Source organism: Numenius arquata, chromosome 23, assembly GCF_964106895.1.
Source record: "Numenius arquata chromosome 23, bNumArq3.hap1.1, whole genome shotgun sequence".
Taxonomy (NCBI): domain Eukaryota; kingdom Metazoa; phylum Chordata; class Aves; order Charadriiformes; family Scolopacidae; genus Numenius; species Numenius arquata.
This window is the reverse complement of record NC_133598.1, coordinates 2,470,676-2,489,333: the sequence shown is the minus strand read 5'-3', so window position 1 is coordinate 2,489,333 and position 18,658 is coordinate 2,470,676. Positions and strand designations below refer to the sequence as shown.

The following is an 18,658-nucleotide window of genomic DNA, read 5'->3' as shown; positions in this document are numbered from 1 at the left end:
TTGTCTCATTTCATTCTCTCAAGGGGCAGATGGGAGCGAGGGGGGCAGCCGGGGGGTGTTGGGCTCCCTCCCCTTTCCCCCCCCCCCTCCCCGCCTCGGCCACCGCAGGAGGGAGTGCTGAGGCTGAGCAAACTCATGGCATGCCTGGGCAGGGGACCTCCAGAGTGTGTGACACCGGGTCTGGGGGTGACCTTGGGTGGGGACACGCACCCAGTGCCACGATGGGGAGGGACAGACCCTGATGGCCCAGGACGCTCCTGCTTTGCGGCCGGGCTGGGATAAAGCCAGATGAGCGGAACCGCCTCTCCCAAGGGTGCCACGGGCAGGGGGCACGCGGGGCCGGAGCCAGCGTTGGCATCGGCGCTCCCCATCGGCTCTCCCAGGGGACCCCAGCACCGCCACCCCCACCACCCCCCCTTTGGCAGAACGGCCCCCCCGCGTGGCTGGGGACGCGGCAGCCACTTCCACCCCGTCAACACGCAGCTCCTGCCTGGTCCCTGCCCGCGTGGGGCAAGGACCGACGCATCCACCCCATGGCTCCTGCCGTAACCAGAGCTCCGAACCGCTGCCAGGACGGGAAGCACTTCGGTCTGCTGAGATTTGGTGAGATTTGAGGAGATTTACTCAGATCTGACGAGATTTGGCAAGAATTATTGAGATTTGGTGAGATTTTATGCGATCTGCCGAGATTTGGTGAGATTTTATGCGATCTGCCAAGATTTGGCGAGATTTGATGAGATTTACTCAGATTTGGTGAGATTTGGTGAGATTTGAGGAGATTTACTCAGATGTGACGAGATTTGGCGAGAATTATTGAGATCTGGTGAGATTTTATGTGATCTGCCCAGATTTGGCGAGATTTGATGAGATTTACTCAGATCTGACGAGATTTGGCGAGATTTGACGAGATCCGGAGAGATCTGCTGAGATTTGGCGAGATTTACTGAGATCTGGTGAGATATTATGCGACCTGCCAAGATTTGGCGAGATTCGATGAGATTTGGCAAGATTTGACGAGAATTATTGAGATTTGGTGAGATTTTATGTGATCTGCCCAGATTTGGCGAGATTTGATGGGATTTACTCAGATCTGGTGAGACTTGGTGAGATTTGAGGAGATTTACTCAGATCTGACGAGATTTGGCGAGATTTGACGAGATCCGGAGAGATCTGCTGAGATTTGGCGAGATTTACTGAGATCTGGTGAGATATTATGCCACCTGCCAAGATTTGGCGAGATTCGATGAGATTTAATGAGATTTGGTGAGATTTGCCAAGATTGAAGGTTCAAGGAGAGACCTGCTGAGGGATGGGTGGAGGATGGATCCAGATGGGACCCCTGGGATCCGCCGTGGTCCAGCACTCCCCCCCCCGCCCCCGGCACAGCCCCGGGGCCAGAAGCTGGTGTTACCGCGTCCGTCCGGCTCCTCGCGGCACCTCCTGTTCGGCAGGACCTGCCGAGGTGCCGGGGCAGGGCACTCGGCACCGCAGGGACCGGGGGAACGCGCCGGACCTGTTCTGCCACCCTCTCCCGCCCTCCGCAAACCCCAAATCCCAGCCGGGGGATGCACCAGGTGGCTGCCACCAACTCCTGAGCTGCCCTTGGCGCGATGCCGTGTCCTCCCCATCATCTCCAGGGCTTTTGGGAGGTGGGAGAGAAGCTGCCGGCAGCTCGGCGGCACCGAAATCGGGGTCACCCACATTTGGGTTCGTTCTGATTTTCCAAAGCTCAATTTTGCAGCTGAAATCTCTTCGTTTCATTAAATATTTCAGCAGTTCATTAAATATTTTGCATTTCATTCCCCATTCCTGGTTTGTGACCCTCTGCAGGGACGGGGATGGCCGCCCCAACACTGTCCCAGAGGTGGGTCCAGGAGGGCAGATGTCACCAGGACCATGTGTGTGGACCAGGGCTTTCACCAAAGCTGTCCATACTGGGACAGGCTGTGCTATGGGGCAGGGGGTCTGTGGGGACCCCAAGGTCTGGACCCCACCATGAGCATCCTGCCCACATGCCGGGGTGAAACCTGGGAGCTGTCACAGCACCCACATTCCTGTTGGCAACACCTTCCTGACCACAGCTGGAAAATGGTTCAAGGACCTTCCCTAATAGGAAGCTCCAGGCTTGGGAAGCCAGCCTGGGAGTGAAGGGCAGGAGCGGAGATCCCAACCCAGGAGACCCAGTGAGGTCCGAGCCGGTGGTGGTAGGACAGGTCCCACACTGCCTTCTGGGAGAGGCCAGATCTCAATGGTCCCACTAGGTCCCTCCTGACTTGGGGTGGGATGTCCCATGTCAAGGGCAAGTGTGATCAGAGCAGCAGGCAGGGCTGGGCAGGATGGGGTTGACAAGGGACAGCTGTGGCCCTCCCTCCCCAGGAGAAGCAGGGACGAGGCCAATGGTACCATCTCCTGGCCACGGCAAGGGCTGCAATGGTGGGATAAAGGCCATGAAACCTGGGCATGAAATGGGGGCTGTGCACCAGGAAGGACAGGGTTTGTGGCCCTTTGTGCACAGGGAGATGTTTCACGAAAGATTTGGGGTTGGGCTGATCCCCGCAGACATGGCACTGAGCTGCAAAGAGGGACCTCAGCCCTGGGGTTTGTGTTGGACCTCCTGGTTTTCAATGCCGGAGGTCCTTGGTGCGGGGTGGACATGGTAGTCCTTGCACCAGCGGTACCAGGAGGATGAGGTGGGGGAGCATCCTGCTCACCCCTCATCTCAGCCCCACAGACTGAGATGCCTCTGGAGGTGGCAGACCAACCAGAGCATCTGTGGACCCTTGGTTGGACCCTGCTCTTCTCTTGGACCAGCCCTGCACAACCCATCCTGGGCGCTGCACCTTGGGGTGATGGTTCTTGAGCTCCAGTGACCACAAAGAGCCTCCCGACCTCCTCCCCGAGCCTGGCCAGGACCTGGCCATCCCCTTTGGGAGGTGAGGACACCCCGCTTTCCTCGGGGAGCTTTGCTGGGAGTTGGGCGCATCACAACTCGGGTGTTACTGATGGTCCTTCATCACCTACAGCTTCCGTTTTCATTTAGCTGCCTTTCATCTGTTGCTACCAAGACCTTGTACTCTTGTTGTCTTCTCTGCGTTCACCACTTTTCTGGTGCTTGACTTGCGACACGTGAGGGCTTTTATCTGACAATTCAGATTACGTGGTGGCTGTTCACTCCCTGCTATAATCGTCCTTAAAAAAAGCATTCTAGAAATGACGTGTTCAAATAATCATCTTCAATATGTGCTCAGGGCTAATTTATATATTTTTTTTAATTTTTTTATTTTTTTTTTACATTAAGGTTGACTTCAGACTTAGGTTTGTTTTCTTAATTAATTTTAATTTACTGGAAAATGCTCAAGCAGGACATTGTGCTCTGCTGGGTTTTTTTTCACTTGAACTTGCAGGTCCACAAAAAAATAGTATTTCTGGATGCTAGAGCTACGCAGGCAATATATCCTCACCCAAAAAAGCATTTCTAGACCTAGATTGTCCAACCCAAAATAAACCCAAGATTATCATGATAACTTGTCGCTGAAGGGTTAATCTCCAGGAGCTGGGGGGTACTTGGACCCCACCTCACGTACCTCCGTGGAGCTGGACATGGGGGTACCTGAGACAGGGAGGGAACCATTTCTCAAGGTTCCCCAAGGGCATCGCTCTTCCTCTCCGCCTCAGTGGAGGATTTCTGCTTGGAAGACCTTCTCTGAACTTGTGCGGCCGAAGTGAAGGTCAACCCAAGGGTCTTTCCTGATGGAAGGATCAAGATCTTAATTTCTTTGTCTCCGAGGTGCTGAGATTGGATTTCTATTTTCGGTGCTGCTGGATTTCTCGGTGGCTGTAATGAGTTCCAGGTTTAACTTCACTCTCCATTTAGCCCATTTTTTTCTCAAGCGCACATTTTACAGAATCACAGAACCTTCTAGGTTGGAAGGGACCTTCAAGATCATCTTGTCCAACCATCAACCTAACTGACAAAAATAAACACCCACAAAACAACAAAATGCAACACCATCACTAAACCATGTCTCCCAGCACCACGTCAACCTGTCTTTTGAACACCTCCAGGGATGGTGCCTCAACCACCTCCCTGGGCAGCCCATTCCAATGGCTGATAACCCTTTCAGTGAAAAAATTTTTCCTAATATCCAGCCTGAACCTCCCCTGGCGCAACTTGAGGCCGTTTCCTCTAGTCCTGTTGCCCGTGACTTGGGAGAAGAGACCGACCCCCGCCTCTCTACACCCTCCTTTCAGGGAGTTGTAGAGAGCAATAAGGTCTCCCCTCAGCCTCCTTTTCTCCAGGCTGAACAACCCCAGTTCCCTCAGCCTCTCCTCATAAGACTTGTGCTCCAGACCCCTCACCAGCCTTGTTGCTCTTCTCTGGACCTGCTCCAGCACCTCGATGTCTTTTTTGTGGTAGGGGGGCCAAAACTGGACACAGTACTCGAGGTGGGGCCTCACCAGTGCCAAGTACAGGGGAACGATCACCTCTCGAGTCCTACTCGCCACGCTGTTCCTGATACAGGCCAGGATGCTGTTGGCCTTCTTGGCCACCTGGGCACACTGCTGGCTCATGTTCAGCTGGCTGTCCACCAACACCCCCAGGTCCTTTTCTGCCAGGCAGCTCTCCAGCCACTCTGCCCCCAGCCTGTAGCGCTGCCTGGGGTTGTTGTGACCCAAGTGGAGGACCCAGCACTTCGCCTTGTTGAATCTCATCCCGTTGGTCTCAGCCCATCGATCCAACCTGTCCAGATCCCTCTGCAAAGCCTTTCTACCCTCCAGCAGGTCAACGCTGCCACCCAACTTAGTGTCGTCTGCGAACTTACTGAGGGTGCACTCAATCCCCTCGTCCAGATCATTGATAAAGATGTTAAAGAGAACGGGTCCCAGTACCGAGCCCTGGGGGACACCACTCGTGACTGGACGCCGACTGGATTTAACTCCATTCACCACCACTCTCTGGGCCTGGCCCTCCAGCCAGTTTTTAACCCAGTGGAGGGTACTCCCACCCAAGCCATGGGCAGCCAGTTTCTCCAGGAGGATACTGTGGGAGACTGTATCAAAGGCCTTACTAAATTCCAGGTAAACAACATCCACAGCCTTTCCCTCATCCACCAAGCGGGTCACTTTGTCATAGAAGGAGATCAGGTTTGTCAAGCAGGACCTGCCCCTCGTGAACCCGTGCTGGCTGGGCCTGATCACCTGGGCATCCTTCATGCGCCGCATAATGGCACTCAGGATGTTCTGTTCCATGACCTTCCCAGGCACCGAGCTCAGACTGACAGGCCTGTAGTTCCCCGGATCATCCTTCCGACCCTTCTTGTGGATGGGCATCACATTTGCTAGGCGCCAGTCGGCTGGGACCTCCCCAGTTTGCCAGGACTGCTGGTAAATGATGGGAAGTAGCTCCGCAAGCACTTCCGCCAGCTCCCGCAGTACCCTCAGGTGGATCCCATCTGGTCCCATAGACTTGTTTGTATCTAGGTGTTGGAGCAGGTCCCTCACCACCTCCCTTTGGATTACGGGGGCTTCATTCTGCTCCCCAACCAGTGATCTGAAAAGGCTAAAGTCCTCCCTCCGGAAGTCCAAGGTGGAATTTTTGCTAACCCCCTTCCTTACCTCTCTAATAATTGAAAACTTGACTATTTCATGGTCGCTAAGCCCAAGACGGCCTCCGACCACCACATCTCGCACCAGTCCCTCTCTGTTTGTGAGCAGTAGGTCCAGCGAGGAGCCTCCCCTGGTTGGCTCACCTACCAGTTGTGTCAGGAAGTTATCTTCCATACACTCAAGGAACCTCCTAGCCTGCCTGCTCTCTGCTGTGTTGTATTTCCAGCAGATGTCCGGTAGGTTGAAGTCCCCAACCAGAACAAGGGCTGGCGACTGAGAGACTTCAGCCAGCTGCTTATAGAATACCTCGTCTACCTCCTCATCCTGGTTGGGTGGTCTATAGCAGACTCCCAGCACCAGATCTCCCTTGTTAGCCTTCCCCTTCATCTTTACCCATAAACACTCAACTTCATCATTGCTGGAATCTATCTCCATACAATCAAAACACTCCCTAACGTACAGAGCCACACCCCCGCCTCTCCTTCCTTGCCTATCCCTCCTGAAGAGCTTATAGCCATCCATCACAGCATTCCAGTCACAACTATCATCCCACCATGTTTCTGTGATGGCAATTACATCATAGCTGCCGTGCTGCACGATGGCTTCCAGCTCCTCCTGTTTGTTGCCCATGCTACGTGCATTAGTGTAGATGCACTTAAGCTGGGCACCCGATTTCACCCCCATCCTTGGTCCTTTACCCCCAGGCTCATTACCAGTGGGCCTGGTATTGTCCCCTTTCCCCCTTCGATTCATTTTGATGCGTTAAACCATGGGAAGCAGTGGAAGGAGAAGACACGTGGGCCTTCTGCAGGCGAATCATCTCCTTCTGCAGGTAAATCAATTTTCACAGTGTAAACCATGGAATCATAGAGAGAAAGCTCATGTCTGGAGTCCTGGGATGTGGATTTTCGGGGCTGGGAGGAGTTTGGAAAGCAGACGAAGATAAACATAGTTCCCAACCAGAAATATTTTGGTAATGTCACATGGTAAATAGCTCATCAAGGGATTGATTATACGTAACTTGGTGTTTGCTTATCATCTGCAGCTTGAAGGCATTCGGCTCGGTTCCCGAGGGATGCCTGGGAGTTCAGAGCCTGTGTAACGAGGAAAACACGGAATAAATAATGGATAAAAATTAGGATATGATGTGCGTGAACATCCAGAGAAGAGCAGCAGAGGAGAAAGGGGTTCTTCAGCATCCCTCTATTACTCTGGAAGGGAAAACAAGTGCCAAGGAATGAATATGGAATACTTTTGTTTGTTTATTTGTTTCTAAGGAGCTTCTCCTCCAACTCAGAGCAGCGAACCCACTTCTCCCGCTGAAAACATGGGAGGAACAGGAGGAATGTGAGCTCTCTCAGGAGATGTCTCACCAGACCATTAAAGAGCCATGGTCAAACCCCGTGAGGAATGACCTAAAGCAGCCCAAGCAACGAAAACATCAAGGTGGCCTCACCATTGTTGGGGGGGGGGGGTCTCTCAAAGGGCTCCCCATGCTCCAGCTGTAGGTCTGGGCACCAGCTTCCAAATTAAGCTCCTTCTTAAGTTGCATCTACTGTTTCCAGCATGAGAAGAGACCACCAAGCCCTGGGCAGAGCATTTTACCCCTCTGCCACACTGCTGCAGCCTCCTGCTTCCTGTGGTCAGACAGACCCAGAAGCAGCCACCAGCCATGGACGTCACTAACAGGAACAGGATTTTGCCACGAAAATTCAAGTCAGGCCTGGACGCTGATAAACCCCTGTCAGCTGGAGCGTCGATGCCACAAAAACGGGACAGGAAGGTGACGACATCCCCCCCTCGTTAGCCCCAGAGAAGAGCAGATAAGAGCCATGAAGTCTCCCAGCCAAGGGACCACAGGCGCTCTGGCTGCTCTCTCCGTCTCCAGAGGCAGCAGGATGCCAGATCCTGATATGGAAACCTCCTGCCGTGGTGGCCATCAGCTTCCGAGAGGGTTCCGCAAGCTATCCGAAAGCGGGTTTGTCATCACCGCTCCAGCAGCAGCTCTGAGGGCTGGTGTCCCTTTCATCTGTGTCCCATGGGTGATCCCAGCCAGAGCTCTCAGCCGTGTCCCCCCGCTGTGGCTGCGAGAGTGGGTGGATTCAGTTCTGTTTAATAAAAACAACATTTTCCTCCTACCCCCTGGTGGCCTCGCCCAGCAGGGGAGGAGAAAGAGGAGGAAGAAGGGCTGAAGCTGTGCCTCGGCCCTGCGTTATTTGGCACGGACACACTGAAGCACGGAGCTGGACCACTCTGACCCGACCAGGGCACCTTCACCAGCCCTCCAGCTCCAGCATGTGCTGGGGGAGAGCAGCCCCCAGCTCAGCTTCAACAGGAGGTAGGTTCTGACAGAACCACAGGATGATTGAGGTTGGAAGGAACCTCTGGAGACCACCTGGTCCATGTCCCTGCTCCAGCACAGGTTGCCCAGGACTACCCCTAGACAGTTTTTTATTGTCTCCAAGGATGGAGGTCATGCAACCTCCCTGGGCAACCTGCACCAGTGCTCCATCACCAGTAAAAAAAGTGTTTCCTGAGGTTCAGGTGGATCCTCCTGTGTTTCAGTCGGTGCCCCAGCCTCTGGTCCTGCCACTGGGCACTGCTGAGAAGAGCCTGGTTCCATCCTCTCTGCACCCTAACCTTCAGGTGTTTCATAGAATCACAGAATGGTTCGGGTTGGAAGGGACCCTAAAGCCCACCCAGTGCCACCCCCTGCCCTGGGCAGGGACACCTCCCACCAGACCAGGTTGCTCCAAGCCCCCTCCAACCTGGCCTTGAACCCCTCCAGGGATGGGGCAGCCACAGCTTCTCTGGGCAACCTGGGCCAGGCTCTCACCACCCTCACAGCAAAGAATTTCTTCCCCACATCTCATCTCCATCTCCCCTCTGTCAGTGTCAAACCCTTCCCCCTCCTCCTATGGCTCCCCTCCCTGATCCAGAGTCCCTCCCCAGCTTTCCTGGAGCCCCTTGAGGGACTGGAAGGGGCTCTAAGGTCTCCCCGGAGCCTTCTCTTCTCCAGGCTGAACCCCCCCCAACTCTCTCAGCCTGTCCTCACAGCAGAGGGGCTCCAGCCCTCCCAGCATCTCCGTGGCCTCCTCTGGCCCTGCTCCAACAGGTCCATGTCTTTCTGCTGTTGGTGGCCCCAGAGCTGGAGGCAGCACTGGGGGGTGTCTCCCCAGAGCGGAGCAGAGGGGCAGAATCCCCCCCCTCGCCCTGCTGGCCACGCTGCTGGGGATGCAGCCCAGGGTGCAGGGGGTTTCTGGGCTCCAGCGCACGTTGTTGGGGCGTGTGGAGCTTCTCACCCACCAACACCCCCAAGTCCTTCTCCTCAGGGCTGCTCTCCAGCCATTCTCCCCACAGCCTGGATTTGTGGGGAGAATGGATGATCCACTCAGCATCAACCCAGCACAAGCCAGGTGCAGGACCTTGCACTTGGCCTGGTTGAACTTCATGAAGTTCACATGGGCCTTATACATTGATAAGATCCCCCCTGAACCTTTTCTTCTCCAGGCTAAACAGTCCCTGCTCCCTCAGCCTTCCCTCATAGGTAACATGCTCCAGCCCCTTCACCATCCTGCACTGAACTCTCTCCAGTGTGTTCATGTCTCTCTTGTACTGGGGAGCCCAGAACATGACACAGTCCTCCAGGTTTGGCCTCACCAGTGCTGAATGAAGGGAAGGATCACCTCCCTCCACTTGCTGGCAATACATTGTCTAATGCGGCCCAGGACACCATTCACCTTCTTTGCAGCAAGGGCACATTGCTGGAGCATGGTCAACCTGGTGTCCACCAGGACCCCCAGGTCCATTTCTGCCAAGCTGCTTCCCAGCTGGGCATCCCCCAGCACATACTTGAGAAGAACAACCCCAGGCACCAGTATGTGCACTTCTTGTTGAAGGAGAGGGGCTCCCAAACCCCGATTTCTGGCCAGGCTGCCTCCTTAGGAGGAGGTTGGAGGTCACACTGCAGTTTCTGGGCTCCTTCTAGCTCCGCTGGCACCAGAGTTAGCCCAGAAGGGGAGAGATCAGAGGCCCCAGGGCCCACCCTTGTGAGGGTGACCCTGCTTGTGGGGTCAGGACATGACACCAGCCCCCCACCTTGATGAGGGAAGACACTTCGAAACAAGGGTCACAGGGATGCTGCTAGAGCTGTCCCCCACTCAGTCCCGGTGTCCAGGGCAAGCATCCCTCTTGGAGATGACAAGGGTGGTGGCCAAGCCTGGTGCCAGCTACAAAAGGGTGGACACAGCTTGGGCAACTCTTTCCCACCCTTCTCAATGAGTTTTGGGGGGAAAAAGGAATAGCCCAGGGACTGCAGAGATTCTCAGCACTTTATTGCTCTACACCAGGTGACAATGCAGTCAGGAGCACTGGTTCCTGCTGGGGACAGCAGGCTTGGGACTCCATGTGACCCCAGAGCCCACCGAGAGGAATGGGGTCCTGGGGTCTGGGTCTACCCTGCCACCGTGTGAGCTGCTGGAGGAGGTTTCATCCCCATCTCTCCCTGCTCCTCCTTCTTCAGCTGCTCTAGGTGGTCTGGGGTGGCATTGACACGCTGATGCTGCTCTCTGCCTCCCCGGTGGCCATTGTGCTCCCACCTTCCTCCTCCTCTGGGCTCGTCAGCAGCTCCGAGAAGCTGGGTCCTTGTTGGAGCAAAGACCCAGAGGCTTGGTCCTCCTTCAGGCTGCAGCCCTGGTCTGTGGGCAGAGGGACAGAGGGAAGGGTGAGGAGCTGGCTGAGTTCCACCTCCCTCCTCTGCTGGAGGAACATGTGTGGTACCCATGGACCAGGTCCTGAGGGGGGTGGGGGGAGTGGTGTCTGCTCTGGATCCCCGAGATCTGGGTCACATATAGATCCCAGCCCCACAGAGCAGGATGTGCCTGTTCCAAGGCTGCATCAGAGATTGCCCCTTGGGGGTGGGGATGGAGAGGACCTTGGGGCACTGAAGCTGGAGCAGCAATGTCCCCCCAGCACACTGAGGACATGCCCGGGTGTTTAGCGGAACCAGGACAGGTTGGAGCAAAGGTGTGGGAAGCTGCCCAGGAGCACAAGTTGGGGATGGCAGAGCAGAGAGAATGGGTTGATGGGGTGCATTGGGGGGATGAAGCTTCAGGGGCCATCACCTTCCTCATCCTGAGCCTCTGATGCTTTCCTCTCTGGGGTCTGGGACAGCAGGGTCAACCTGTTGAGGGCCAGCAGAGCTTTGCCTGTTTTCTGGAGAGAAGAGAAGGAGCACTGAGCCCCACCGGAGCCATCCCCATCCCCACATCCTCATCATCCCCCCCAGGTACCTGCCACTTGCGACGAGTCAGGAACTGCTTGATCCTCTCCTTTGACAGCACCTTGGTGCTGCTGGGCTGGGGCTCCTGCAGCCAGGGGTGCAGCAGAGACCCCGCGCTGGAGAGACGGCGCCTGGGGGCAGACAGGGTGGTCACGGGGCAGGGGGCTACTCCACCGTCAGACTGTCAGCTGCTGGCACAGCCCCATGGAGCATCCCCTCCGCCAACCCCATTCAGTGCCCACCTCCTTGGCACCCCAAAACCCAGCCCAGCTCCAGCTCAGCACCCCACAGCCACCCCCCCAGGTCCTACCGGGGGTCCTTCTGCAGCAGTTGGCTGATGAAGTCCTTGGCTTGCTGGGAGATCTCCGAGAAGGTCTCCTCCTCAAATTCCCACCGGGCAGCTGTGATGTTGCTCAGTGTCTCCATGTCACTGTCCCCCTGGAAGGGTGACTCCCCGCTCAGCCTGGAGAGGTGACGCAAGGACATGAGTGACAGCTCAGCCCCCTCCAGCCCAACCTGCTGTCCCCAGGAGGCCACTCACAGGATGTAGCAGATGACACCAACACTCCACATGTCTGTGCTGAAGTCCACAGGCTCAAAGGCAACCACTTCTGGAGCCATGAACTCAGGGGTGCCATGCAACACCTTCACAGGGGTGTCTGGAGCTGTGGAGAAGATGGAAACCATGGGGCAGGCGTCCAACTGGGATCTCCCTGGGTTATCCCAGCAGCACTCCAATGCATGCTGGATGAGTGAACCCCTGCGTCCAAGTGGAGCTGCCCCCCTCCAAGACTCAGAGCTCTTAGTGATCTCCTAGAATATGTTGGTGTGCTAAGCACCCTCAGGGTGGAGGTCTTGGGGGTCCCCACCTCAGAGGCAGGGCTGGGGACATGCAGGTTTCCCCAGAGCATCTTCAGTCACCAGAAAGGGCCCTGATCTGGTGCCACAGGGCTGCCCATCCCAAAGGCATGGGCAGGAGGATGCCAAGCTCTTTGCTGACATGCCCAGCCAGATCGTGTCCCTGTGATGGTGACAATCCCTGCCCTGGTACCCCTGGACCCCCCTCCTCACTCACCCAGCTTCCGCGCCAAGCCAAAGTCAATGATCTTGAGCCAGTGGCTGCTGGGGCTGACACAGACGATGTTCTCGGGTTTGAGGTCAAGGTGGACAACAGCCTGGCCATGCATGAACTGCAGCCCCTCCAGGATCTGCCGCATGTACTGGGTGCTGCTGGGCTCTGTGTGCTCAAAGTCATCATCCACGATGCGCTCAAAGAGCTCCCCACCTGCCACACTGGGGGAGGACAAGGTGCTGGGGACCCCACTGGGGTCTACCAGCCCCGAGGAGGAGAAGCCCCACCAGGGAACCCAGACTCAGCACTCTGTGAGCATCTCACCACCTGTATCTCCAGGGTCTTGAGGTTCTCCATCCACCCTACCCACTATGCCAGCACCCCACAGTGTAGTAAGCCCTTTCCACCTGCCACACTGGGGGAGCACAAGGGCTGGGGACCCTCTTGAGGTCTACCAGCCCCAAAGAGAAGCCCCACCAGGGAACCCAGCGCTCTGGGAGCATCTCAGCACCCATACCTCCAGGTTCTGCAGGTTCTCCATCCATCCTACATCCCATTCCAGCACCCCACAATGCAGAGACCCCTCCCCACCTTCAATGCTCTCCCTGACAGAGTCCAGCACTGTCCCCACCACCCCCAAACTTGACTCTGCCCCCCCCCACTCACTACTCCATCACCATCACCAGCTCGGCGGGGCCCTGGAAGGCGGCGAGGCACTGCACGAGGCGCGGGTGATGCAGCAGGTTCATCAGCTCCACTTCAGCCCGAGCCGCCTGCTTCTCTTTAGCTGTCCGCGTCCGGAAATATTTCCCAGCCCGGATTTTGCCAGTGGCTTTTTCCTGCAGCCGGTACACTGTCCCGAATTTTCCCCTGGGACGGAGGGAGGGTGAGGGATGGAGGAGCCATCACCACCACCCTGCATCCCACCCATGGCTGCACATGGACAGCCATGGACCATCCCCAAATGAAGGGGACATGGGACCCCCACTCACTCTCCCAACTTCTCCAGCTGCCTGTACACGTCCGAAACCTTCTCTTGGCTGTTGACGACCACATCACAGTATTCAAAGGTCTCCGTTTCTCCTGGGAGGGATGGAGCGGGGTGGTCCATGCGTGGGTCCCTCCTGCTTTGGGGACCAGCTGCCTGCGCTTCCCCTCCAGTGCATAATTCTGTGCCCCCCCCCAGCTCATCCAGGTCCAACTACCCCACCACGCGGTGCAGATGGGACTTGGGAAGGGACATGGGGACAAGGGCTGCCACCACCAGAGCTCCTGGAGCAGCCCAGCACCCTGCAAATCAGGGTTTGGGGTGAAAGGTGCTTTTAGGATCAAAAATCCAAGCTAAATGAGGCCATTAAACAGGAAGGGATGGAGGCTGGTGAGGATCTGGGGGGGGGGGGGACGGGGGGGAGTGTCACACCAGCTCTGGGGTCCCTGTGCAAAGCCTGCGCCTCCCCCAGGACAGACCGATGGTTCAGCCATACCTTCTGCCTGGGACATGGTGGTGCCACCAGCTCCCGGCCGGGTGCCAGCACAGTCAGGACGGGTGCTGGATGCGTCCCCCGCACTGGGACAGGGGTGCTGGGGCAGGCGATGCCCGTGTGTCCCCTCCGGCTGCTCCCCGGAACTCTGCACCTTCTCCCTGCCATGGGAGACCACCGGCGTCTCTCCCCCTACGCCCACACTCCCATCCTACCCGAGAGCTGACACCCCGATGGACCCAAAGAGACCCAGCAAGGGGTCAAACCCAATTCTAAAGCAAAGACCCTCCTCAGGTGGGAGCAACCTCTTTCCCGTAGTGCCCCAGGCTCAAAGCCGATGTTTTTCTCCTGCCCCGTCTTGCATCAGCCAGGAAATCCCCAGGAAAAGCCACTTTTCTCGGTCAAAGGACTTGTTTCCTTACACACGTCCCCTCCCCACACCGCCCAGGAGGACAGGGTGATGACACCCAAAGGTGCTGGGTGGCAGCACCCAAACCCCAAGCCAAGAGCCACAGCACTGACCTGTCACCGCCCGGTCACGTCCTGTCCCAGGCCACCAGCAGGTCCCTGATCCTTCTCGGTCACTGTGGAGCCATCAGGGAGCTTGATGGGGGAGGAAGGGGCAATGGACCACTGGGGGGTCAAGGACCACTGGGACCACACGGATATCTTGGGCTGTCTCCGGGCACAGCCGGGAGCATCCCTCCCGCTGCAGTGCTGGGAACAGCCCCGGCTCTCCCCTCCCTTTCCTTCCCAGTGGAAAGTTTCCGGACTTGGGGGATAAACAACCACCAGCATCATCGCTGAGCCCTCCCCAAACCGTGCCCAGCACCACGGTCCCAAACCCCCCCAACACCCCATTCAGCACCACGGGTCTGTGACACCAGGAGGGATCCTGCCCACAGGAATCCCAAGGGGCGGGGGGGGTGAACCTGCAGAGACCTGACACACCTCATTACATGGCAGAGTTCAGCCTTCCCAGACCTTGGGGCCTCTCAGGAGCTAAATCCACCGCAGGCCAGCCCCGCCACGCCTCCGCCTCCTTCCCCACCCCTGGGTGGGTTCCCGCAGAGGGGCTGAGCACCCACACCTGATCCCCTGTTCCCAGCTCCACCTGCAGCCAATATCCCGACGGAGCCATTGCTCTCCCTGAAACCCATCCCAGGCTTCAGGCTTCCCCGGCTGAGCTCGGCTCCGGGTTCATGGAGGCTGGGATGAAGGGGAATGGGGTGCTGCAAAACTCCCCCAGGCCTCCGAGCCCAGTGGTGTGGAGGAAAAATGGGGCTTTCTCGCCTTTATCCCCCCCAAAGCGGGATGGTGTGGCTGCTGCGGCGCCCAGCGTGCTGCCGTGCCTCAGTTTCCCCTGCTATAAAGTGGGAATAACACCGTGATTTCCTCCCGGAGCTGACCCCAGACCTACAGGTTGGGGCAGCAGCACTGCGGGGGGGGGGGGGGACACCTGTCCCCGCTGGGGACCACCGTGTCACAGCATCCCCCTGAGCAGAGGGGGTGTCACCCCGCTGTTACCTGCTGTCCGAAGCCGGGCCTCGGGGGTGATCTGGGGCTCTGCCAGCGCCGGCCGAGGCGTCACTGCCGCCGCTCCCACGCTCTGCGCAAAGTCCACGGCCGCCGGCAAAGTGTCCCCAGCGCCGGGGTGGTGGCAGGGCCACCGCGGCCTCACCGCTCGCCCGTCACCGTGACCTTGCCACCGGCGGGCAGAGCTGTGGGATGGGGGTGCCGTGGCTGGGGGGGGTGGAGGGGGGTGTCCCCACTCACATCCCGTGGGCGAGGGATGCGGCGGATGCTCCCGGCTCGGCGATGCCGTCAGCGCGCTCGGCTCGACCCCGCTGGGATATCGACTGCCGGGGACAGGAGTAGGACACGGCGATGGCCTGGCTGGGGACAGGCAGTGGGGTGATGATGGAGGACTGCTGGCCGCATCCTGGTGATGGGGATCCAGGGGGAATGATGTCCGGCACCACCGGTGACGGCTCCCGACCCCGCTTGGCTCCGAGCCCCTCGGCGGGGCAGGATGAGGCCATGAGGGTGATGCTGGGCTGCTCCCAGCACAGGGAGAGGCAGGATACGGCCCGGGAATGCGAGGGATCCCAGCAGCCACTTGATGTCAGTGTTGGCCCGATGCTCGTCCCGGTGACCAGCAGGAAAAATGAGCAGGAAAAAAAAAGGCCAGGAGGGAGTGGGGGGGAAGATTTGGGGTCCGGGGGTCCTGCGGAGGGGTGGCAGCACCCCCTGTCCCTGTGAGGACACACCGGGATCCAGCGCTTGGCTGCAGGGTAAATCCCTCGGGAGCCGCGATCCACCTCAGCCCTCTGGATGGAGTCGCATCTGTGGGACAACGCCGTGACACCAGAGTCCCTGGGGATGCCACGGGGCACCTGGGTGACCCCACACGGTGACAGGCCACCGCCCTGGGCACCCTCCGGACTCAGCTTCTTGCCACCAATGGACATAAATATTTTTTTTTCCCGGAATCCATAAGGATAACAAAGGGTTCAAGGCCAAGCGCAGGTCTGGGACAGCGTGGCCACCCCCAACCCCGTCCCTCATCCCGCAGCACCGGTGGTTATGCCGCTCCCAGCCTTTAATTCCCATGGGAGCAGAGCCCGGCTCAGCCTCCCCCGAGCCCGCATAAAAACAACATTTCATTTTCAAGCTCTAAACCAAATTTCCCCTCGATCTCATCTCCCGGAACATCCCCAGGAGTTCAAGACCGACAGCTGGAAAAGCCGGAAGATTTTTAAGGAGCGAGGGCAAACGAGCCGCTCCGGGGGTGGTCGAGCTCATCCTTCCGGCCGTCGGTGTTTTCCAGCCTCCAAAACGAAGCTCGTTACGGACAGCGCCTCGTTTACTAACGACGACCATGGCCCTTTCTCGCACCTTCGCTTTTGGGTTTGGGGAGGTGGCCCATCCAAAACGCCCAGCCGTGCGTTACCCGCCAGCGACATCCTCTGCTCGTGTGTTATAAAATTAATTAATTAATAAAATTAATTCATCAAAATCCTTAATTAATCGTTAGTGCTCACACCCAACCACCCACCGGTTCCCCCTCGGCTGATAAAATCATCCCCATCCACCCGGAGGAGCCCCCGGCAGAGCCAGGATGGGATTTCCAGGTGACACCCCCCCCCCCCTTATCCCAAACCACCACCCCCCCATGGGGTGCCCCACTGAACCCCCTGGCTCACCCCGGCACCCCCCCCCCGAGTCCCCCCAGCCCTCGGGCTGCGTCAGCCCCCTTTGTGTGGGGCGCTGGGCAGATTTAGCTGCCTCTGCTTTTTTGTAGGCCCTACAATAAACGGTGTCACCCAGGGTTCAGCCGCTGGACCTTGACGCTGGGTGACAGCGTGGCTTGGGGGGGGACGGGGTCACCTCGCTGGGTCCGTCTGTCCGTGATCCCGTCGTGCCTGAGGGATGGGCTCGGTGACCCCGGGGTGTCGGGGGGGTGGACACAGGACAGGTCCCTGTTCCCTGTCACCCCGGCGTGGTCTTGGTCCCTGCTCCCCATCGTCTGGGGACACAGCACAGTGTGGGAGCCTGGGCCAGGTGTGTGGGGACATGGGTGACGTGGCAATGTGAAGGGCATGGGTGCATGGAGGACATGGGGAACATGGAGGACACAGAGGACTTTGGGGGACACAGGGGACATGGGGGCACAAGGAGGGCATGGGTGCATGGAGGACATGAGGAACATGGAGGACACAGAGGACTTTGGGGGACACAGGGGACATGGGGGCACATGGAGGGCATGGGGGGAACAAGGGACATGGATGACATGGGATGACATGGGGTGTACGGAGGACACGGGGACACACGGAGGACACAGAGACACATGAAGGATGCGGGGCGTAAAAGGGACATGTGGAGAACCCCATGACGTGGGGATATGTGGGACATGGGGTGCACAGGGGACATAGGGACACAAGGAGATGTGGGGTGTACAGGGGACATGTGGACACGTGGAGGATGTGGGGATGTGGGGACACATGGAGGACATGGGGACAGAGGTGGGTAATCAGAGGACGAGGGGGACCAGGGGAACATGGAAGGGACACAGGAGAGGCAGGGGACACTGGGGATGAGGGGGCGCATGGGAGCCACAAGGGTGCACAGAGGTCATGGGGGACAGATGGGGGGATGCAGATGGCCTAGGGGACACAGGGGACACAGGGGCACACAGGGGGACACAAGAGACATGGGGACACTAGGGGACACTGGGGATGGTGGCACATGGAAGCCACGTTAGACCTGGGAAGGTCCAGGGACACCTGGGGGACATCGAGGGACACAGGGGCGGGGGCACATAGGGAACCTGAGGACACATGGGGGGACAGGGAGGATGGGGGGGCACACAGGGGACCTGGGGCAGCCACAGGACACCTGGTGGGAACCCAGGGACACGTGGGGACACCCAGGGGGGCACGGGGACAGGTGGGGACACGCAGATGACATGGGGACACAGGGGTACCAGGGGACCTGGGCACCCGCGGGGAGGTGGGACACGTTCGGCCCCAGGGGACCCGGCCGAGGTGTCCCCGGTGACACCCCCGGGACCCGCCACCACCACTCGTGGGCGGGGCCGGCTGCGCACGCGCGGTGGGCGGGGCGAAGAGGGGCGGGTCCGGCGGGGGTGGGGCGGGGGCAGAGCGTTGCGCAACGCGGTGGGCGGGGCCAGGGAGTTGGCTCACGGCGGTGGGCGGGGCCAAGCCGGGCAATGGGCGGGGCCAGGCGGGGCACACGTGGGCGGCTCTGGCGCCCCGCGGCGCGCGGGGCGGGTGCGGGCAGCTTCATACTGGGAGCACTGGGACCACTGGGAGCCGGGTGCTAGGAGATGGGTACTGGGAGATGGGCGCTGAGAGCTGGGTGCTGAGGAGTTGGGTACTGGGACCTGGGTACTGGGAGACAGGTGCCGGCAGATGGGTGCTGGGAGCTGGATACTGGGAGCTGGGTGCTGGGAGATGGTACTGGGAGCTGGTACTGAGACCTGGGTGCTGGGAGCTGGGTACTGGGAGCTGGATACTGGGGGGTTGGGTACTGGGAGCTGGGTACAGGGAGCTGGATACTGGGGGGTTGGGTACTGGGAGCTGGGTGCTGAGAGCTGGGTGCTGAGGAGTTGGGTACTGGGACCTGGGTACTGGGAGACAGGTGCCAGCAGATGGGTGCTGGGAGCTGGATACTGGGAGCTGGGTGCTGGGAGAT

At 58.6% G+C, this 18,658-nt stretch overlaps 1 protein-coding gene across 1 annotated transcript; it reads right to left on the bottom strand.

Moving 5' to 3' along the window:
- Positions 1–10,134: 10,134 nt before the first annotated feature.
- On the bottom strand, positions 10,135–16,967 carry LOC141474963 (myosin light chain kinase, smooth muscle-like). Its single transcript, XM_074163063.1, has 12 exons — positions 16,768–16,967; positions 15,712–15,787; positions 15,218–15,498; positions 14,969–15,162; positions 12,953–13,043; positions 12,627–12,830; positions 11,964–12,181; positions 11,430–11,553; positions 11,199–11,351; positions 10,899–11,019; positions 10,731–10,821; positions 10,135–10,304 (listed from the first exon to the last, which is right to left on the bottom strand). The coding sequence occupies exons 1-12, from the start codon at positions 16,965–16,967 to the stop codon at positions 10,135–10,137; spliced, it is 1,923 nt and encodes a 640-aa protein (XP_074019164.1).
- Between the last annotated feature and the right edge of the window lie 1,691 nt (positions 16,968–18,658).